General features: G+C 50.4%; 1 protein-coding gene and 1 long non-coding RNA gene across 6 annotated transcripts; one reads left to right on the forward strand and one right to left on the reverse strand.

The window, feature by feature from the left end:
• Nucleotides 1–4,799: 4,799 nt before the first annotated feature.
• On the reverse strand, nt 4,800–12,768 carry SKIDA1 (SKI/DACH domain containing 1). Of its 5 annotated transcripts, none has more exons than XM_048511456.1 (2): nt 12,671–12,768; nt 4,800–9,085 (listed from the first exon to the last, which is right to left on the reverse strand). In XM_048511456.1, exon 2 carries the CDS (start codon nt 8,862–8,864, stop codon nt 6,357–6,359), a length of 2,508 nt encoding a protein of 835 aa, XP_048367413.1. In that variant the 5' UTR covers nt 8,865–9,085; nt 12,671–12,768; the 3' UTR covers nt 4,800–6,356. The 5 variants fall into 5 exon arrangements, with proteins under 5 accessions (XP_048367413.1, XP_048367410.1, XP_048367412.1 ...); XM_048511453.1 differs by lacking the exon at nt 12,671–12,768 and adding an exon at nt 10,080–10,236; XM_048511455.1 differs by lacking the exon at nt 12,671–12,768 and adding an exon at nt 10,080–10,236 and having other exon boundaries at nt 4,800–9,088.
• Nucleotides 12,769–21,051: 8,283 nt separating this feature from the next.
• On the forward strand, nt 21,052–22,787 carry LOC125441340. The gene is made up of 2 exons (XR_007245825.1): nt 21,052–22,395; nt 22,521–22,787. It is a non-coding gene; the product is annotated as an uncharacterized LOC125441340 (long non-coding RNA).

Below are 22,787 nucleotides of genomic sequence, written 5' to 3' on the forward strand. Positions count from 1 at the left end.
AAGGCCCCGCTATTTACTAGAAATTAGGCACTCTTTAAGAGACTGGTGCGTAATTTCACACACTTTACAGCCGCCCAGCGCATTCTCCAGCACCAAAGTAAACAACCTGGGTGCGTTTTTGGGCTGAAGCTGTCGCCACAACTGGCCATCCGGGATGGCTTCTCTCTCCCTCCCCCTCCTCTCTCCCACACTCACACACAGATAAATCTGTTTTCCCTACAACCATTTTATATTGGTAGAGCGGGAACCGGAATGAACACCATCTCCTTTTGGGGGGCCTCCTAAATCCTCTCTTTGTATTGGGGTGGGGGTGGGGACTGGGAATTGCAAATTTGCAAAGCAACCCCTCTTTCCTCACATCCTAATGTCCACCTGAGAGTCCTGTCCTTTGACCCGGGAACCCAGCCCCAGATTCCAGATCAGGCAGGGCTAGTGGTGGATACTCTCTGGAGAGGCCCCGCAGCTCTGTGCCCGGTGGCTGAACTTTGGCTCTGGAAATCTGTGCCGGAACTCAAATTAACCGCGCAATCCGGTCCAGTTTCGTGCTGAAATGGATAGGATGGCGCAGGAAACTGTGCCTGGAAGCGCTGCTGGCTTCCGTGGGAGTTTGCTGCCCACTGCTCGCAGGATGCGAAAGAAACAGGAGCCTGGCCCTGCAGAGCGGGAGATTTATTTATCTGCGAGCCCCTCCTGCGTTTCGGTTCAGCACAGAGCAAAGCCCTCGAGAGTCGGCTGGGGGGGGGGGTATATTTGGGGAGAGCGTCGACTGGTAACAAGGCAGGAAGCGGGAATGGGGAAGAGCAGAGAGGCCATCCCAGTGTGGCGGCCCTGCTCTGAAGCGCGACCCGGAAAAGAAAACCGCCGGCGTGAGGCCTAGTCAAGAGAAAGGAGGCGCCGCGGTTTGGAGGAAGCTCGAGAGGGGGAAGGAGACAAAAGGGCCGGCTTGGAGAGCCCAGGCTCAAGTGGGCCCAGGCCGCCGCTTCGTTCCCAGCCTCCAGGCCGCAGAGGCCACCTTGGAGTGGGCCTGCGGGGCGGCCCCTCGGCGCAGTCCTTCCGCCTGGCGACACATTCAGGGCGCGGGAGAAAGGAAAGAGGAAGAGAGGCCGAGCGGGGCGAGAAGCCACCATGAGTTTGTTTTCAAGCACGCAAGATGGCGGCGGAGGGGAGGCTTTCGGCCACTGCTGTGGGCCAAAAGCGGGGCACCGACCCCAGCCCCCTCCCCGAGGCTGCCCGCGAGCCTCGCAGAGATCCGCTTCCTGTTTCGTCCTCTCTGCGAAACAACATTGGGGTGAACTGGCGAAGGCCTGCTCTTTCCCCCGGCATGCACGCTTTTGCAAAGGGCCGGTTGTGGGGGGAATCCTGCGTTGCTGGCTCCCGGCAAACTCCCCCTGCTTCTACCCCTGTTTACAAACACAGCTGTTGCCGTGTATTTGCAACGCACCCTAAAGCCACCAGCGGCGAGAGAAGGTGCAGAAAAGGGAAGGGGAGGAGGAGGAGGAGGAGGGAGGTGGTCTCGGCATCTGGAAAGGACAGGGCGCCTTGTTTTTGAAACTGTCAATTCTCTCAACCCCTATTGTGAGAGCTTCATGCAAAACATCTCGGGCCTTTTAACGCTGGGGCTTGTGAGGCCTCCTCAGATTGAAAAGGAGAGGGAGAGGGGAGGGGGAAGCCAGGGCAACGCAAATAATTATATCAGAATAGGCGCACACAAACACACCCTCGCGCACAAATTGCAACATACAATGCTGTCCATAATTTATATTTTGCATCCTTTTTGCTGGCGTACAAATCTTTAGGAAGCGCTCCGGTTTGCAAACAGGGAAAGAAAGAAAGAAAGAAAGAAAGAAAGAAAGAAAGAAAGAAAGAAAGAAATCCTTCAGCGATAAAGCCCGTGATCACCTTCAGAATCGCCCTTCAATCGTATTTTCTTTAAACGCGCTTTTTGCTGGAATCCTTAAAAGATTTGCCGAGCCTGATGCTTTCCAGGGAAATTTTGCAAGGTAGATTCCTGCCCTTTGTCCTCCCCGTATTGGAAAGGAAAATGGTTCCAGGAGCTTCTACTCTAGTGGGAAAGTTTCTGCCACCCCAACTGATTTGCAGCTGAATCACACACACACATAAGCCATCTTAACCGTAAAAAACCACAGCGAGCGGAGCTTCCTGTACTGTCTTGACTTTCCAAAAGGCCATTTTCGAACACAGCTCTTCTAACAGGCTCACACATGTAAAGTGAAACCAAAACATGGTCGGGTGGCTCTTCTTTCTGCAGGAAGATAAAATTTATTGGCATCCAAATTACTGGGGAAGGCAATGGCAAACCACCCCATAAACACACAGTCTACCTAGTAAACGGAGTGGTGTGATGTCATCCCACGGGTCAGTAATGAACCGGTTGCTTGCACAGGGGAGTTCTTTTGCCTTTAAACGTGGGGGTGGGGGAGGGGAACCAGAGCCCATTTCAAAAGTCACCAAGAAAATTACTGGACAGCAATTTTCATGGATCAGGAATCACCAGCTTCCTTTTATTGCTGCATAGTGGTGCTTAGAAAAAACAACCATCTATGATTATATATACTATGTACATAATATATATTCTGTTATCTATTATATATACATTATATATGCTATATACATCTAATGACCTACGCCCACAGATAGAGGTGGCAATACCACTGTGGTCAAGTAATGACTGGTAGAAACAATCGCTTTTCAAAGAAAGGGTTGTAAACTGAATGTTACATTGTTTAAGCCAATAGACCTGATTTTGCTGAAAGGCATTTAGATGTGTTCCCTTTTGAAGGCTAGATATATAGTCCAACATTTCCTTTGTCTTCAGGAGGGGGGGGGCATTTCTTCTCCATATATTTCTTAGTAACCTGGAATTGCAGATAAACCTCTGGCATACATTTGAAACACCTCTCACCATTGTCTGGGTGTTTATTTGGGTTTTGTGGGAGGGCAGATTTTTGTTTGTTTGTTTTGGCCCCAAGCTGCCGTGGTTTATACAATGAGATCTGGAATATTTTCAGCAAGTATTTTGTGGGGTGGGGAAACCTGGTATGTCCTTTGCTGGATATTATTGGGAAGAGATGGGTTGAGAACAAAGAGGCATAGCTAAACTAAACAGCTCCATAATGCTATCCCCAAACTTGTGATCCAGAGGGTGCCAATGAATGGGATTGCTCTGAAGCAAGGGTGAGTTGTGAAATAACCTCTAAAGTAGATGTAGTCTAATGGCCCTAGAAAACTAAGAATCAATGGAACTGATAGGAATTTTTAACTTGAACCCAGAAACACCTCACAGGATCTGAGACGTTCCTTTTTATCTCTGCATTTTCTTTCCAATAAAGCAACACTGAATATCAGTTCTGCCCCACCCCATCCCACAAAATCAAATGCATTTTTTCATGACTTGCACTACAGTGGAGGTGGTCACTTATGAAAATTATTGGGTTGTTTTTTGGGGGGGAGTTAAGAGGAGATCTTTTCACTGTGCAGGTTTGGGGGGAGAGGTGGAAGTAGGCCGAAAAGCTGCTTCATGCCCCTCCACCAGCAATCCTGAATGTTTTTCATGCAGATCTTGGAAACTGCAATAAGTAAGTCCCTGCAATTTACAGAAGCAGAGGTTAGAACAAGGCACCATATTTTTTTTAAAGCCACCAAGTGCTTGTAGCTGCCTGAACACGCACTTATTAGCACAGGCCTCTCAAACATGAGGCCAGTGTTTCATGCCTTTTTCCAGGCAAGGCCCAGCTGAACTGCCTTGTCATGAGCCCTGGCTTCGAAGCCAATTGCACAGAGGCACAGAGAGTCCACTTGGCTAGTTGGGGGGGGGGGGGGGGGGGAAACGGACCTGCCTTAGCAACTTTGCCTCTTTTATGGCTGTTTTGGCAAGGAAGAGCTTTTGCAACCAAGCCTCTGCTTAGGAAGGAAAGAGGGGGATGGCTACGCCTGAGGCTGGGATATTTGGATGACACAAGGCTGTAATTGGTTCCTCTCCAGACACACACGCAAGGCTCTGGCAGCATTTCCTTTGGAGACCATGGCACTTGAACAGGGCCTGCCAGCACCCAGTCGACAAGGCCAACCTGTGTGAGACCAAGAAGAAGAAGAAGGGGGGGGGGGTTTTTGCCATAAAACCCCTTTATTTCTAAACATATTTGGCCCAGCAGTACTCTTCCACAAAAAGAGGATAACAACCCTGTGTGTGTATGTTTATTAAATTAACTAATGTCTGTTTGGACCCAACTGAGAGACAAAGAGAAGTATGTTGGGGAAGGTAGGAATAGGGCAGAAATTACTGGGATTTAAACACAAGGTCAAGCGAACTCTGCTAGGGAGTGTGGGTTCTGAGGCCCAGAATAAACATTTCATTGTTTTTTATCTATTTGCTTATGATAAAGAAAAATACATATCTTCCTGAAATTGCTCCATGGATGGAATTTAGGAAGAGGCATGGGGATCCATTCAGAACTTTGTGGCAAAGGAAAAGGCAGGATTTAAATGTGGATTCAGCACCTCCTCTGATCCCTTCTTCTCAAACCTTCAGTTTTGAGTTGTACCTACTACAGTTTTGCTAAGCTTCCTTTCTGCCTTCGACCTCTCTCCCTCACCCCCAATCAATATGGACCACTACCTTAACTTTGTTGGCTTACTTGTTTGCATCACAGTTCCATGAAAATCTCTAATCAACCCCTGGAACAGTATTTCCTTCTATCCAGCCCTCCCCTTCTCTCATGCACACACACCCCAATCAGGAAACAATGGTTAACCCTGCAAGAAGTGTATGAAATCATTACTTTTTTTCTTTCAAAACAGTGTTTTAATTGAAAATAAAGCTAAAGCATGCTTTTTCCAACAGTGCAAATTTTCATCATTTTGATTTACTGCTTCCATTATCACAACATATTACACCGGCATGTCTTACCAAAGGCTAGACTCTAGAAGTCAGCCTGTTTCAACTATGTCGAGATTAAGTGCAAATATAGACAATTGCCTCTGATTGTCACGTGCAGTAAAAAAATGTTCCTGCTACAAAGATTGTGGGGGGGGGGGGGGGGGAGAGATCAAATTTCCAGAGATAAGAGAAAAACAGTGACATCTCCTGGGGTTTAAACGCCTGAGTTTGGGTGCTAAAATAGCCACCGAGAGTATAGGATTCTCCTTAGGGAATATTCTTTCTACTGGGATCTCTGTTGATAGTTATCCTGCTGGTTGTTGTTGTTGTTGTTGTTTTTAAAACCCTGCAGTTTCTTCTGATGTCCACCAATGGGACAAGAGAAGTCAGATTTTTCCCCAGCTTTTCCACCCTGGAAGGATCAGATCTTGTGGAAATCCCACAAATTTCCATACAACTACAGCTACTCCTAATTCCAGGACAATCCCACTGATTTTGAGGCTGAAGTGACACTACGCATATTTACTCGGAGCAGGCCCCAGTGGGATTCAGAGAGGCTTCCCAAGCGAAGGTGCACAGGTCTGAGCTGCAAGACATGCTGGAGCACCTACTGTAGCCAATATATGACACCCATGACTTCTCCTTCCCAAATGGTGGCTGGTTCTCAGGCTAGAGTGGTTTGTTGCTGGGTTTCTTTTCTTTTCTGGATCACACCTTTCTTTCTACCTTCAAATATACTTCCAAAATGTACTGAGTAGGCCAAAGAGGCAACTTTTCCAGTGCTGGAAAGACACATCCTGCTGCCAATATTCGATAAATGCGGGAGTGGAATTGGTTTTGTGGGAAAGGGGGGAAATTGAGCAAAGGAAGAGACCTTAGACCTGACAACAAAGCAGACTGTTCCCCACCCCAATTATAGTGAATCCTTACTGTGCAAACCTCCTCACTGACCAAACTTGAACTGAATGCTTAGATTTCCAGGTTTGAAATCTAGTGCATACATATTAATGGCTCATTCGAATTGTTATCATTCAACCTTTTCCAAACATTTATTCGCAGCAGTTGAATTGAGGTACCGGGTGCATTATTAGCATTTTGAGACAGTAAAGTGTTCCAGCTTTAGCAGATTTCACTGAGTTTCTTTTTTTTAAAAAAAATCTTTTTTTCTTTTTAATAAACTTGAGTCTTTCACCTGAAGTAGTCTGTGGAATGTTAGACCTTCCCTTCCCTCCCCCCAGTTGCTTCCATGGCAAAGAAAATAGTAATCCAATTTCTCGTCTTCTTAAAAATAGGATTCCAAATCAGGATTCCAAAAATGAGGATTCCAAAACAAAAATCTTGTGAAAAATAAGACCTTGGCGGGAGAAGCCCTCGAGGGCAGATTCTCAAAAGCATATGGAAAGGCAGGATTGGGAAGGGTGGGTATCAAGAATAAAGTAATGTTCCCATTCAATCTGGCTCATGAATGAAATTTCCTGAATTTGTGGCTGGGTGGAAGAGGTATTGCTGCCCCGCCCAGCTGCCATTTCCAGACAGGATGGGCCTTGGGAGGTGCTTGGCCATCCCTGGCCGTGTTCAAGGTGTAGGCTGGCAACAAATCCCCGTCGAGGCCAACCACCAAGGAGGGCGGGCAGGGAAAATTGCCCATCAAGTTAAAGGGCCTTTTCACGGCCGAGGCGACGGCGCTGGCCACCCGTTTGCGCCGGCTGAGAACCGCCAAGTCATCCAGTGTTCCTTCGGGGGCGTCCAGGAGTTTCCCCGGGGGCGGCCGGGGGCTCCGGGCCGTTTTCAGATTTGGTTTGAGCGGGTCCGGGCTGGGGAGGATGGCTCTCTTGCCCAGCACCAAAGTCCGGTAGTTTTTCCTCACCCTGGCTCCGAATTTGTATTCCCCATCCTCGGGTTTGGCAGCAACAGCAGCAGCAGCGCCTAAAGTGCATGCAGCGAGGATCTGGCTTGTGGAGGGCGGCGGCGGGGGGCTCGAGCGAGGGCTGGGGGGCTCGTCGCTGCAGCCGGGGTCTTCCTTGGCGGGCAGAAGCAGGTCCTCGCGGGGTGGCGGCGCGGGGCTGGCCGGGGGCGAGGCCTCACCGTCCGCCTCGACTTTGGGCTCCGTCGGGCCGCCTTCCCATTTGAGAGGGGTCCGACTGGGGCTGGCCGACGGGGGGGCTCCGTACTCGGCGCTGGCACTGCTGTCCTCGACTTTGATCTGGGCAATGGGCACAAGAGGCAGGAGGGGGCCGGGCGCCGGGGGGCCGGGACATTCAGCAGCAGCCGAGGCCGCCACCTCGGGCGGGCTTTGGGAGCAGGAGCAGTCCGAGCAGGGGCACCATCGGCAGTCCGGCGGGTCGGGGGTTTGGGGGGGCTCCCTGGGCAAGCCCCCCAGAGCGGCGGCAGGGATCTCTGGAGGCAGCGGAGGGGGAGGAAGCAGCGGAGGGGGGCTGGCGGGCCGGCCTTTCCTGGCCTCTGGCGGGCACCGGGGCTGGGGCAAAGCCTGGCTGCTCTTTGGGCTGGGCGAAGGGAAGGCGGCGGGGTCCGGTCGGGGGGAAGGGGGGCGGCCAGCCGAGAGCAGTCCCTCGCAGCCCCCCCGGGCCGGCCCCAGCTCCTCAAAGCCCACGCCGGGCTCGGCCTTGGGGGCCCAGCAGCGGGTCCACTCCTCCTGCTGGTCCTCGGGGGCTTCGGTTTTGATGGTCCGCGGCGGCTCCTCGCGGCCGGCCCAGCGCGGGTGGTACAGGAGGGCGGCCGGCGCCAGGCTGGGCGGCGGGCAGAAGCTGGTGCGCCTGAAGCGGATGCTCTGCACCGAGACCTGGCTGGAGCCCGAGCTGGAATCCGACTCGGAGCTGCTCTCCTCCTCCTCCTCCTCCTCCTCCTCGTCTTCTTCTTCTTCGTCCTCGTCCTCCTCGTCGTCGTCCTCGTCGGAGCTGAGCTCGCTGGAATCCGAGGCGCAGCTGCCTTCCTCGTCCTCGTCCTCGTCGTCCTCGGAAGAAGCCGAGTTGCTGGTGCTGGAGAGGCTGGAGCAGAAGTCGGAGTCGTTGGCGGCCAGGTCCGAGTAGGAGCTGGAGTCCGAGTCGCTGCTGTAGCTCTCCGGGCAGGCGTGATGCAGCAGCGGCGGCGGCGGCGCCAGGAAGCCGCCCAGGCCGGGCAGCCGCGGCGCCGGGCCGCCTTTCAGCTTGCAGGCGCGGGGCAGGAGCAGCAGGCGCCTCCCGCAGCGGCCCGGGCCGCCCTTCTCCCGCTTGGTCCGGCAGCCCAGAGCCAGCGGGCTACCTGCGGGGCCGGCGGCGGCGGCGAGCTTGGACTGGCAGGTCATGGCGGCGGAGGAGCGGTAGTAGCAGTGCGGATGCCGGGAGCAGAGCAGGCTCCGGAAATAGGCCGGTTCCGCGGCCAGGGAGACGTAGCGGGGCCCCAGCGGGCCGGTTTCATAGTCTGGTGCCCCTTTGCCGGCCGCCCGGCCCAGGCCCGGGGAGCCTTGCGCGGGGGCCGGCCTCCAAAAGTGAGGTAGATCCGAGGCCGGTAGGAAGGCGCCCGCCTCGGCCGCCCGCCACGCTTTGCTCTTGGGCGCCACGGCGCCGTCCCAGCCCAGCCAAAGTTTGCCGGCGTCCTTCCAAAGGGCCGCGTAGGGGTCGGGCCCGGGGGGGTCGGGGGCGGCCCCGGGGCCGCGCCGCTTGGCCCGCAGCACCCGCTCGGTCTTGCACGAGGTGTAGAGCGCCTCCACGTCCTCGCGGGAGATGAGCGTGCATTTGGCGGCGTGGAAGGCGATGGAGTTGATGGCTTTGAGCTTCCGCAGCTCCTCCAGGTCGCAGTGGTGCTTCTGGACCTTCAGGTGGTCCATGCGCTTGTGCACCGTCGTGCGCGGGATGTTCTTCAGCAGATCCGTGAAGACCTGCGAGAGGGCGAACATCTGCTTGCCCTGGATCACCAGGTAGCCCAGCCGCACGCCGTCCACCTCCTCGAAGCCCGACTTCAAGTCTCCCATGGCGGGGCTTAAATGAGTCCCAGCATTGGGCCAGGGGGAGCATAAAAAGGCAGGCCGGCGGGGGTCCCCAGCCCCCGAGGACGGCTGGCAGCGGCAGGAAGGGAGGGGGCGAAAATCTACACCACCCTCCAAAGCGCGGGCGGGGGGGGGGGAGGTTGCAGAGCAGGAGAAAAGAGAGCTATAAAATCCTCAGCCAGGTGCTGGCTTGGTCTCAAGGCATTCTGCTGAATGAAAAAGAACAAAGCCTGTTATTCCTGATCAAACTTTGGGGGGGGGGGGAATCAGAGAGGGAGAGCTTCGGATGGAAAGGGGGGAGAGGAAACGTGCCCCGCGGGGATCGGCTGGGTTGGCCCCGATGCTTCAGGACGGGGGCTGAGGCCGGCTGGCTACCTGTGCCCTTTGGCTGGCTGCGCTTCCCCCCCTCGCCCAGCCAGGATAAAGGAATGTGGCGGAAAGGGGGCGACTGCGAGGCCAGCGGAGCCGAAGGGCCGCTCTTCCCGCCGCCGTTTTTGCTCCAAATCAAATGACAAAGTGTAGTGTGCTCGTCCGGAGACACCTTCATCAATTAATTCCCCTAAAGCCAGCGCTGATTGGACACTCCTGACAGGTGATGCAATAAAAATTGATATTCCACCCCTTTTTTTCCACCCACCTCCCATCTCTCCCCCCACCTCAAAATTCTCCGGCTAATTAGCATACCCTCAGACCGCCACCTCCCCTCCCAAAGTAAATAATACTGTTAGTATATAAATCTTTCTATTAAACAATCCGGAGCTCGGAGCCAGCCCAGAGCTCGCTCTGCAGCGCTGGCTTCCGAAGGGAAGGATTTGGAAGCCCGGCGGAGGGGGTTTTGCTTTCTTTCTTCCTGCCTTTTTTTTTAAAGAAAGGGGTGGAGGGCTTTAAGAAATAGGCAGAATTTGGAAACCCGTTCGGGCTCTTTAGGAGAATAAACGGGGCTAATTTCTCCCACTCTGGGGATTCTCGAGACCTAGGGATGATTGGGGAAGGGGGTGGCCAGGACCGAGTAACCATTTTAAAAGGGCGGTTTTCCCCCTTGCATTGTGTGCTATGGGAATCTTCCTCGTCTGTTTTTTTCTTCACCGAGGCTTTAAAGTTCCTTCTTGTTGTTTTATTTTTAAAAAAATATATCAAAAACTAGTGCTTATTTGTTGCCGTTTTGCTGCTAACGACTGGGACAATGAGAGTACTACTCACGTTCTCTAGGTTGGATCCTTCTTCCCTCCCCGCTTATTCCTCTTGCGTTCTCGCTTTCTCTCTCTCTTCAGCCAATAGCTAAGTTGTTGCTGCTAAGATTTCTTGGGGGCTTGTATGGTTATCCTGAGTTCCAGCCCCGTAATACTGTAACACTTTTAACTGAAATTCTGCCTGTGATATTGGGGAAGGGGGGGAGGAGGAGGGGGTTGGAAGAAGGGGGGGAGAGAGATCGGGACGTGGACTCACGTCAGACCCATAACAAAGCATAGATAAGCCCGAAATGTATCCACTTTTCACAGTTCACCGTGCAGGCGCAGGAGAAGGGTCCCCTCTTTTCCTCGAGTCCACGCCAGGATTGCCCTGCGTGTCGCTGACTACCACCGAGGAAGGGGGGGGGTAGGAGGCGTGGGGGGGGGGGAGAAGGCGATAGAACCACGAAAAGGAAGAAAAGGAGGAGGCCAAGACGGAAGTTGCCGTGGGTCAGAAGGATGCTTTGCAGAGCCTGAATTGTTCTGGGGAAGAATTTCTTGTAGCCTGGGCAAGTTCAGTTTCTCGCTGGCTATCTCCCTCTCCCCCCCCCCCCGCAATAAGGAGACTTCGATAGTGGGGAGCATTTTAGATTACATCTTTGGGGGGAGGGGAGGGACGTTCAGACGTTCTATGAAACCGGTGTGTGGGCCAGAAATGGAGGCTCTCCCGAAGCCTACCCGAGTCAAATCTCAGAATACAGGTTGCTGTTCTGTGAGAGCCACGCAAATTACTCCTCTGCCTCGAACTTTCACCCCTCCCTAGTGACCTCTGGCTAATGTTGGCCCCATGGACAGAAGGGGGGAATATTCCCCTCCCCCTCCCCAAAGCCTGGCACAGTAACCTTTCCAAATACATTTTAGGTTCCTGAGGTTAAAAGCTGGCCAGCCACCTCTCCCCAGCCACACCCAGAAGCAGAGCTAGGAAGGGAGCCCAGTCGAATGTGGTTTTTTTTTGGGGGGGGGGGGTCCAAATTCTTCAATTTAGCTGGATTGTGTGGATGGAGGTGTGAATCGATTCTCAGCTACAATCAGGTCTGAAGCACAACCCTCCTGGTTTTCCAGTAGCTCCTGCCAAGTGCCAAGGATGTAAGGCATCCAGAATTCCTCAAAGTAAGAAACAGAGGGCGAATGGCATATGTGGGAAGGATTCTCTTCTCATTCAAGACCTCCCAGCCCCTCTGCTCCACTGATCCAGACTGGCAAGTTCATGTTGAAAGAAAGAATGAAAGTTGCCCTACTCTTCAGAAAGAACATTTAATTTTCAGGGCCCTTTTGCATGATGAGGTAAAATGCAAACTTCCCACAAACACACACATCTAAAGACACAGAGTGTCCCAGGAATTCCACAGAGAACAGGGTGGGGGAGTCGAAATGGATGAAGGCACCCGGAAATTGAGAAAGCCCACTGAATGAACTCTACCTGCAAAGGTTAGGGTTCAGAAAAGTAAGCTATACTGTTGTTTATAGCCCCCAGCTATAAATGCGCTCTCTCCAACTTTGGGAAGGCTCTACCCTGCCCCCTTTGCTTGTGTGTGTGGATATCTAGACATCTTTCCCCTATCTCTGACTATTTGGATGAGACAGGAGAGAAAGGGAGAGCACGGACAGAACAATGAATGCCTCCTTGCAGCAGCCCTGGCGAGTCGCATCTGGATGGCCTCGCTTTCCCCACTCGCCCAGGAGAGACATCGCCTCTGCTTCTGGGGCTGCTGCAAGCAAAGTTTCCAGGGGAAACAGCTGCTGGGCTTACAGGGGAGGGGGAGAGAGTGGGACAGAGCAAGAAAGAAGGAAAGAAGGAAGGAAGGAAAGACCTTTGAAAATCTTCCACACCCCCACTGCTACTTCCCTTTCCTTACTACTAATCATCTTTGTATGGAGATGAGGGAATTCCTTTCAGCCCATCCCCAAACCTGTTAAGTCTTGGATCCAGCCCTCTCTATCTTCTTCATAAAGTCAGGGGACTAAAATCGGGTAATTCCTTTAGTGCATTAGGTGTTCCGATGTTCTATTCTCTCTCTCCCCCCTTCTAGTTTTTACCAAGTACAGCCCTGATATTCTCTCACTTCACTGCAGAATTAACAGTCCTTTTGCTCTGTGGAGCAGAGTCTAACCCTGTCTGCCCAGGGCTGACTCTCAAGTAAATGAGGTGTGGGGATCTCAGCTCTCTCTTTCCGTTCCACCCACATGATGACTATAGTTGTCAGTTTTTGTTCCTCTCTTCGCTTTCTCCTCCCGAAGTTGAAAGCAAAGGGCTTGAGCAAGCCTAGGTTTCCATGCAGGTCCAAGGACAGGCCTTTGCTTTCTTGATCTGACTCTTCACGGTTACAGTGGGGAGGGGGGAGCCAAGGGGGAGAGAGGGGGACAATGAATGAATGAATGAACCTGGAGTAAACGCTTTACACTACAAGTGAAAGTCATGTTCCAATCTCTCTCAGAGAGTTACAAATCTCCCACCAAACTACCCAGGCAGTCTTTTGTTTCTCAAAACTTCCTCATTTGGATTGGGGGTCATTGGGGGTCGGGATGATAGAGAGGAGGACCCGTTTCCTTGAGGTCACCCACCTTCTTTGAGAGTCCAGGTTCTTCCTTCAGAGCCCTTGGAAGTCGGTGTTCCCATTAAAAGAAAAAGAAAACTAGGCTGGAGACTTGCCAAAAGATTTCCTTGCGTTCCATAAGGGATTGCGATCGATAGCAGCCCACGATTATAGCTTCAATTATGAATGGGAAAGCTGGCAAAGGTGGAGGGGTTGTGGGGGGGAGGACAGAATTAGGGTGTCTTTGCAAGTTATGCAAGTATTTACGCCTCTCTGCCTGAACAACAGATGCAGGCAGCGCTCATAAAGGAAAAGCACAAGGTGGTCATACTGTCAAAAAGGCCGCTCCACAAAGCAGTTGAGGTTGTCTGATTAGAATTTACACCAATTGACGGTGCCATCTTAATCACGTTTTATTGAGAACAAATCACACTGACAATTTGGGGGCACTCTTTTTAGGATCATACTGCGAGGCCTGCAGAGGAACAGGGAATGAGCCTCAGGGAGAATCGCTTCCAAGATCCTCCAGTTTCTAGGCTGCTATTTAAGCGGTTTACTAGAGGGAATCCTTCCGGATGTGATAGGCCTGGCTGGGTGTGTAAATCAATGAGAATAACAAGCTGTGCCTTGCACGCTTAGCTCACGGCATTGTGAGTTGTGCTGAAAGCCATTGCCTTTGCAAAGCCAGGAGAGTTTGCCTGCCGTCTTCCTTTTCAGGGGAAATACCAGCTGCCCATGGATCCACCAAGCAGTGAAACCAGAGCTTGAACACCCTCGCCTGGGCCTGCAACCCTTCCGCAGCCGGTTCCTTCCTAACACTGGAGTTCTAGAATTCGAGCTGTTTTGGAAGGCACCGGTTTCAGGAGGACCAAGGGATCTTCCCTTCAAATCTGTCTACAGTTACACCTTTCTTAGGCCTAGTGAAATTAAGGGAGCTCATTCAGAATTGGTGCACAGTCTTGCTGAGACGTTGCTGAGAGCCTCCCCTACCCCCTCCCTCCCTCTCCTACCAACCCACACACAGAATATCAGTCAAATGTGCTCCTTTTTTCCCATGGAGTATCCACAGACTGTAAATCTACACGCCTACTGTAGCTAGGATTTCTTTACCTTAGATGATATTTCAGTCTGAAGCGGTCTGGGCCCACAACAAAACCTCATTAGAAAATAAGGAAGAAAAATAATATTCCTCACCGACTGCTGTAAACCTATTCCCATTGATCTCAGATTGCATGTGGACCGTGGCCTCTTTTTTCTTTTCTTTTTCCCCTATGGTGTTAAAACATGTATCAAAAATCCTGGAAACAGCTTGTTGTTTGGGAGGGAAGGAAAAGGTGCGTTGGTGGAAGAGAGGGGTGGCAGCGGCCTGTATTGGAAAACGTCCTCTTACATTGTGCTTTGATATATTTTCATTGTATTATCATGATGATGTTTAAACAGCTCTGCAATCTAGGTTGACCTCTTCTTTCTGGGGCAAGTCACTCAGAGCACCATTTACAGCCTTTTAAAGGTTTACTTGTGAAATGCGGAGGCACTTGGAGCCTCCATTTCACTAACTTGTCCAATTCTCCCCATCCTGGTGCATTTTTACACTGCCTTGGCTGCCTTCTGATTATCTTCTTCTTGATTATTACCTGTTTCCGCTTGGCCTGACTTAATCTTCCAAGGTTAGCCTGATTATAAACAAGGATTTTTATTTCCCCTTTCAGACGTAAAAACATATCATTTTGCAATCTAAAATAGATATTCACCGCTTGCACACTGGTTATAGGTATCTGACGCTATAACACATCCGAAGTGGTTTACTAAGAGGGGGAGGGGGCTTGGGGAATAGGAACAAAGAGGCCAGAAACCTATCAAAAAGGGTCACAAAGCCCCCTCCAAGTTATTTAAATTCAACCAAATGGGACAATAGACCTGAAAAATGCACTTTAAAAAATAACAAACATGGCTACCTTTTCAAAATTAAAACAGTACTTGGGACACTTTCCTAACACCGGAAAACCTACAGCTGAGTTGCTGGAAAGCATAGCACTAGTTTTCTGAGTTGCTTCTTTGTAAACAAAGCAACAATTTATAGCGCTGTTAAGGTCTCCCCCACTCTTCCCAAGCGCTGTTTTCTCACATGGATGTATGTTCTTGCTATATTTAAGATGCTGTTTTCTTAAATTACTCCCTCCCCTCCCCCCAAAAAACCTTACTTAACCTTGTTGTTTTTAAACCTCATTTTTTAAAGAGGAGACTTTTTGGGGACACAAACTGCAAGCCATGTTGCCTACTGACCCATAATCAAAATGCAGTGACCTTCTACCCTTTTTCTGCCCCTTGACCCATCCAGAATTCAATGCAGCCTTTATAAATTTGCAAATCCTTGGACGTAAAGGGGATTTGGGGAGGCTTTGTTCTGCAAGGGTCCTCAAAGTGTGCATTTTTAATTAGACACAAAGGTGCAGCAAACAAAGGCGGGGAACCCGTTTGTGCTGCTTAGGTACAGGTGGGCAAATGCCTAGACTGGAGTGCAAAAGATATAGTGCAACACAAATAAACAAACCCATCCTAACTTACAGTGAGAAAAAGCACACCTCTCCCCATCTCCATGGATGCCAGCAGCAAAAAGGCAATTGCAAATATAGAAGATCCGAAGATTATGGATTTTACCAAATTATCTATGTGGTACAAATCACTTTCATGAGGCAAGGAATGGTCAGGCTCCAGGGTCTTCCAGCCCTCCTCATCTCCAAGGACTGTGGGGATTCTGGTGACCCAGGAAGGGGGGAGGGGGAATGAGACAGAGAGAGATCTGATCTGAATCTACAGGCGCTTTCCCTTATCTCTTCTGCTATCAGCCAGTTTAAAGGACACCATCATTATGATTGCAACAATGCCTGCCTATTTGGGCAGAATAAATAAGGAATGTTTACAACTCTAGAATGTTTCGCAATTAAAGGCTGGCAAAGAAAACCCTGGCCTTCTCCCCTCTTTCTTATTTACGTGGTAGTTTTTGTTTTTAATTAGAATCTTTGGTAAGGAGCAGAACAGCTCTTTAGAATGCTGGCAAGAGGAACTAGAGAACTTTTCAGGGGAAGGGGTTACAGGAAAGACACTAACTTCAAACGTCAACAGTATTCCTTCAATTTTTTTGTGAGTGCATTTGTTTTATTTTCCCTGCAGCACATGTGCAGAGATTTCAGGGGAGGGGGAAAGACTCTCACAGAGTCAGAGAACAAACGGAAAGAAAGAATCAGATCTACTACTTGGAGCACTAGGGGGATATTAAAATGTGAGGGGGGGGGCAGTCCTGCTCTGGTTTCGACCCACAACCGGAATCTAGAGATGCCTAAGAGCTCCCAGAGGGTGTTGGTTGGCAATCAGGACCCTCCTTCCGAGTATCTGGAAGCCCTGGAAACTGAAGTAGGTTGAAAATCTATCCCATTTGCTAAAACACGAGGATCAATTTAAGTATCCATTGTATCAGCAAACCTCATCATAATCAGATTAAAGTAAGGTTTGGGGCACCAGCGCCTTTAAGGCTGAGCATGAACAAACCACTGGAATAAAAAACCAACAGCAAACAGATTTCTTTCAACAGTACATTCTGAGACCAAACACACACCAACACCAATAATTCGCACCGAAAGCAGAATCCCCCACCCCGAAAACTCTTCCTCTCTTCCACCCCCACCGATAATTTTTCAAGCTACATTTTCCATCATCCGTTTCTACAACCAGCTCGTTTGTTTTCATTTCACGATTCAAAACTTTTTCTCCCACGAGTTAAAACAGAAGGGTGGTAGATTTCAAACACACAGCAGTTTGCCTTTTAGCACATCGTTCCTAAAAAAAAAATACAGAGCAAACTTCGCTTTCTTTTTTCCCCCTGTCCCAACATTAAATTGCTAAGAAAGAGTCCCTTATTTCCTTAAGGCAATAGGGGCGATCAGTGTGTAAAAAAAAAAGGGGGGGGGAGGAATCCGAGTGTACGTGCAGCTCGCTGGTTAGTTGCAGACCCCCTTCCCTTTTGAAAGTTTAGACCTTCAATACCCTCGATTCTTCTGGCAGAATTAGGATGGCCTTGGAGGGTCCTAAACGTGACCATTCACTTAGGCGGGGGGCTACAGCTTGCAACAACGTGCTCGGCAACTTAATCTTGCCTGCGAAAGGGCAGGGAGCGCAAAAGAATAGAACCGAAACTCTCCCGACATTTCTAGTCCCTTTCCGAGGTGGATTGTGTATTTTGCAGCCGATGGGAACGTGTGGATTTCGCAGCAGCCAGGAGAGAAGGTAAGTGTTTATCTTCCTAGCTGCTACTTCGCGGGGGAAACAATGGAAGGACAAAGGGAACCACTTCTCTCCGCGGCGCTGCATTTTCTTCCTCCATTTCTCTGCGAGGAGAAGGCACCGGAGGGGGAGGGGGGTGGGGGTGGGGGTGGGAGGAGGAGAGAACTCCAGTAACTTTCCTGCTTTTAGCAAGCGGGCAGCGAGCGGCAGATTTGAGAAACCAGCCAAGCGCGCCGAGGGAGATCCGCAGAGCCCGCCGCTCGCCCAGGCAAAAGTTGTGAATTTCACGGTTCTGAGACCAGAACGGCTCCGACGCCTCGGCCGCCAAAGCTGCGCCACCCGCCCTGCCTTGGCCCCGGAGAGCCTCGGGGCTAAGCCGGGACCGAGAAATCGGCAGGGAGTAGGGCTAACAGAGGCTGTGCCGGGTCTCGGCACGAGGCGCTCTTGTGTTGGGGCATGCGGGGTTCCGGAACCTCCGTACAATTCAGCTTCAGCCCGCCCCCCACGAGACACCCACCCAGGGAAAGGCTCAGTCGGTGGGGAGAGCCGAGAGGGCCCCGCAGCCAGGCCCAGGGGCCGGCTGGCCCCCTATCGCTGAAGCAGCAGCATCAGAGAGGAGGTGAGAGAGCGGAGCGCAGCTCCATGTTTATAACCCTCCTCCTCGGCCACATTGTCCGGGAGCAGCGAGGGGAGGAGATTGAGACTGCCCGGCGGCCCCTGACTTCAAGTTACGCACAGAGGCGGCATTGCATGGCTGCCTGGCAGCGGCCCCTCCGCTTCCCCTTCCCCCGCCCCGAGAGGGGAGGGAGGCACTGAGAAGGAGCCGCGCCGAAAGCGCCGCAGTAAACCACCAACGGCACCACGGCCGAGCCTGGGGCTCCCGTCTGGGATTCTGCCATTCATTCATTCAACCCGGACGCGGGGGGCGGAGCCTGCAGGCCGCTGACCTTTCACCCCCTGCCTCCTTTCCTTCGCCCTCCCCTCCCCGCGTTTCCTTTTACCGGTCGGCCACTTGCTTACCCACAATCCACCGCGCCGGGCGCGCTCGTGCCGAGCTCGAGTCTCTCGTAATCGCCCCCCTCGGCCCCGCCCATTTCGCCTCTTTCCCCGGCTCGGCTCCCAGGCTCCAAGCGAGGCAATACCTGTCGAAGGGTGCAGTTCTCTGCACCGACGGTGGGGGCAGCCGATCACAAGGGAGGTACTGTTCACTAGCCTGGCCAGCTTCCTAGGAAGAAGAAGTAGTAGTAGTAGTAGTAGTAGTAGTAGTAGTGCTTTCCAGACAGAATAGTTGCAAGCATAACTTGATTGCTCTGTTTATCCTTGTGGGGATAATTTTAAAATAAAGTGTTCAAGATGGGGGGGGGGCTGTCTATATTAATTATAGGTAATTATTAATGATAATTTCTGACAGCAATAATTTGAGCCCAAATAAAGCTTGTCATGAATCAGTACTATTAACCAACAGCAATAGTTAATACGGTGGAAGAAGACAGGAGGTTCCTAAACAGACATGCTATTTGAGGGGGGGGGAGTGAAATTGGGGCTTTTTATTCCAAATCGTGCAACTAATATCAGGGAAAATGTGGTTGGAGGGAATTATCCTCAGGAATTATTTCTGTTATGATGATGAGTCATGGTACTTCCTATTAAGCACTTCACAGACTTCAGTCATCCCTCCCTCCCCAATTTCCCCAAAGCCAAGCTTTGAAGCAAAAGGTTCAGAACTCTTTGTTTCTGCTTTTCTTCCTGACTGTGGGGTGGGGGGAGGGGGTGGCAACCAGTGAAAACAGGTCAGTGGGTTACTTGCTTCCTCATCCTTCAGCTTTTAGAAACTGTCTCTCCTCGTCCCAAAAAAACAACACCCCTTCGTCACCTCCTCCGTTGTAAAAAACAAAGATTTTAATTGGGTAGAGAGGGAGACCCGAGGATGATTTTCATTGTGCATGTTGATCTAAAGGCATGTGAGGCACCAAGATCTAGCATGGCCTTTTTCTCCTCAGTCAATTTTTTCCTTTTGCGGAGGTTGGGAACTCGCGACCTCTTCTCTGGATATTTCAGAGCTGAGGATGATTTTTATAACTTCAGGTAATGCTGCTGCAGCGGTTAAGGCAACACACACAGCTCTCAAATACTCGTGTGAAGGGAACAGCATCTGGAATATCTTCAGGTCACTGCCTGATTGTTTTTTTTTAATCCTTCTAGCCTGCGAGATCAGGACAAGACCAAAGGATAAAGTGCAGCCAAAGAGCAGCGCTGGGCTGAGCTCAGAGGTCCACAGTTGGGGAGGGGGAAGGGAGAGAAAGAGGCGCTTCGGGAGCCTCCCAAATCGCAGCCAGAAGTATAAAAGGGACCAACCGAAAGAGACCTACGGCATACACAGAAAGCCTCCTTAGTAGAGGAGATATTGCTCTGCAATTTACAGATCTGCCGAGTTTTAACAGAAAACGATTGCAATATTGCCACAGAAGGTATCATCACCACATGGTTGAGAAATTCTTGCTGGTGATACAATCAATACAAATAAATTCTACTGTTGGGAGGGAGAAGGATTCTTGATCACCGGGGAGAATAATTCCTTCTCGCCCTTAATAAATTGGAATAAAAGCCTGACCTTCTGTGGATGGTCAAATCCAGATCAAGGCTTTTGTTTTGGTGCTCATGTCCACTTCCAAAGGGTGGCAGGAAAATTTGGTGCTGGTTGTTGCCTGTTGAATGTGACTGACAAGTGTTTTTAAAGGAAAAGAAACCAGCCCCCCCCCCTCCATTTAAATGCTCCATTTTAGCTGGTTTGTCAGTTGGATTGCTATACTTTAACTAGAAAGTTTATCTAGAAACAGATTAAAAATCCAGTTCTGACATTGTTAACCAATTTCTTCAAACATTAAAAATTAAGTTGGCATTTTATTTATTGGAGAGTGTTTAGGAAGTTTCACCCTTCCCCCAGAATCCTACTTCAGCATCTGAGAGTTTTGATCAAAATATGAATTAAGGCAAATATTTCAGTTTAAATTGATTAAAACTGTTGGAAAGTGCATTACTTGGAAATAAATTCCATTAACTTATTTCAACTTGAAAAAATTATTTGAAATGTAAGATTACTCTCCCATCTAATTGTTCTGAATCAACCCTTTTGGACTACTTAGAAGAGAAATGGGCTACAAACAGTGCAATACTAAACACAAGAAATCCTGCACTCTATTTAGGATGGCACTGTGATAATGTAATTCTTTATAAAGTTACTCTAGGGTTACTTCCATCTATCCACACAAATCAATGCAATTCAGCTTTAGAGTGCTATCTTCTGGGTCTCATTTGGAAGTGAACACCAACACAGTCAGAGAACTATTGCTACTTAAATGTTCCTAAGATTGAGTAGCCAGAGTGCTGTTCATCTTAAATCTATCTGTAAGACTAAAGTTTTATGCATACTTTTTTCAGCGATCCAGAAATTCAGTAGGTCTTCTTTCCATGCGGGCAGAACATCCTCATAACCAGGTTGTGCATCAGGTTTCCGTTTAAGTGCTTCTTGTTTCCCTTAATTCACATATCTCCATTTCCACAGCCTACATTTTGGCCCTGCCAATATAGATTTCAAACCAACATTTTAGCAGCCAGAAATTTAAGATAGTTAAGAAAAAGATGCAAATATATTTGTAACAGATGCACCACTTTGAAAAGTAGCACTTCCTGCCATTGCAATAATAAAAAAATTGTGTCCTGGTGGTGGTGGGAAGATGAAAGAAGTAGTTGTAATTTGTCTCACACAGTGTCAAAACAAAAGGACTCCTTACAATACAATAATGCAGAAAGCATCTTTGGTCACCTTCAAAATATGGAAACAGAATAAAGAAAGTCACATCTTTAGGTTTATGTTGAAGTGATAAGTAGTATTGAACAGAATTTGTTGGGAGTTTGAAGAGAATGGTTGGTTGGTCCTCTTGGTTTTGTGTATCATCTACAAAACTTTTTGCATTAAAAACTGGCTTCTTTGTAAACTACAAATCTTGAGGACAAAGGCATTTAGTTTTGCAGTAGTGCTAGAAGAGAAGGGTAGTCAAATATACTGCAGAAAGTGAGCATGGCACATGGAAACTAAAACGCTGGGATTTCACCCTGTTTAGCAATAAAAAATAAACAGGCTTCAAACCCTATTTCCTACAATTTACTTCAGAGCCAATGTGCCTAGGTTCGGGCACTACATGGGTTGCTGGTGGGCAGTGACAAGCCAGGATTTTGTTCACTTGAGTTAGATGAAACTGAGGAGATTGCCAGGCCAGGGTTTGCTTTGATCGATGGCCTGTCCCAGGCTTGCCAGCAATGCAGCTCTTCGCCCAGTGGCCAGTTTGGTTTTAATCGCTGTGCCTCATGTGAAGGCGGCTGTGCCGTAACAGCAGAAGGGAAGCATGCAGGCTTCTCGTCTAGGCCGTGCGAGAGCCAGAGAAGAAAATAATAATAACGAGCAGGACCGAGGCCAGCTGGCAGGGCAGTGGCAGCAAAGGGATTTTGCACGGGAGTTCTCGCAGGTCGGCCTAATTGGAACCGTGGACCTCGGGCGGGAGACGAGGAGCGGCGCTGGCGGGCAGCCAAGCCCATAATCCTCCGCCTCCCTCCCAGCCCGGAGCCCTTTGCATTGTGCTTGATGAGAGAGGTTGAGGGCGAGCAGGTGAAAGAATGAATTTGTGGGTGTCGCTTACAAAACGAGAGTCAATTGAGAGGCCTGCTTGTGGAGGACTAAGCCGGCTGGCGGGAGGCCTCGGAAGAAGCTGCTCCTTGGAGGGCCCAACTCCGCCGCCAGAGCGAGCCAGACCAGGCCTCACGGGGCCGGCCTACGATTGGGGCAGAGAGGGAGGCCTTGGCCCGGGAAGGGAGCGCAGAGGGAGATGGGAGGGCGCCTGACGAGAGTGAAGGAAGGAGGAAAGAAAAAAGGGGACTGCGGGCGGGGAGAGGGAGGCTGGAAGGCGCCGCCGAGCTGCTGAGGGCTCATTGGGCCAGGAAGTGCCGTTGCAGGGAAGGCGGAGAGTTTGCAGGCGGCCCAGGCCGAAACTGCAGCGAGCGGGCATGGGAACAGCCTGCTTGAGGGGAGAGGAAACGGAGCCGCAGCTCCCGGGCTTCCTCCATTATTCGCCAGGCAGCCGCCACCGCCGCGGGTTCATGCTGCCGCCTTCGCTCCTCTGAGACGAAAAAGCTCGCCTTGTTGTGGCGCTGCACTGAGGGGAGGCAACTTACTGAGCAACTCATTGAGTCGGGGCACCCCCCAAGAAAAGCAGACGGGGAAAAGGCGCGAGTTCGCGTTTCCCTTTTCCCCTCCTCTCCTCTCAGCTACGCGCGGGTTTCCACCACGCGAACCGGGGAAAGGAGAAGGGGTCTCGCTTGTTTTTATTCATTGGCGGCCGGGAGCTAGACCGGGGCTCACGTGAGCCGCGGAAAGTAGAGGCCTCGCGCTGGATTGATGCGAAGGGAAACATCTGCTCGGTGGTGGGTTTTTGAAACAGGATTTTCAAGGGAGGGGAAGAAAATCCTGGCCGGAAACAATTGGGGAGGGGGGGTGGGACGACGACATTAAATGCTAAACTAATCAAATGTACTACATTTGGGTTTAGGAGAGGGTGATGGCGGTGAAGAAGGCGAGTGGGAGTTCTCAAAATGGAGAAAGTTTGTCTTGGTCGTTTCAAACGCTTTTGAAAAAAAAATAAAGGTAGTGAGTTCTTTACGAATGAAAGTGTCTGTTCTGCTTGAAAGGTGGGCTCCCCACCTCCCAAAAACCAAGTAATGACTTTTTGTCAAAATGGGGGTGGGGGGATTATGTTTATACCACGGGTTTGATTTTGTTAATTTAAATAACTCATAAATAAATGTGTTCACTCCAA

This window comes from Sphaerodactylus townsendi, linkage group LG11 (genome assembly GCF_021028975.2).
Source record: "Sphaerodactylus townsendi isolate TG3544 linkage group LG11, MPM_Stown_v2.3, whole genome shotgun sequence".
Lineage (NCBI taxonomy): Eukaryota > Metazoa > Chordata > Lepidosauria > Squamata > Sphaerodactylidae > Sphaerodactylus > Sphaerodactylus townsendi.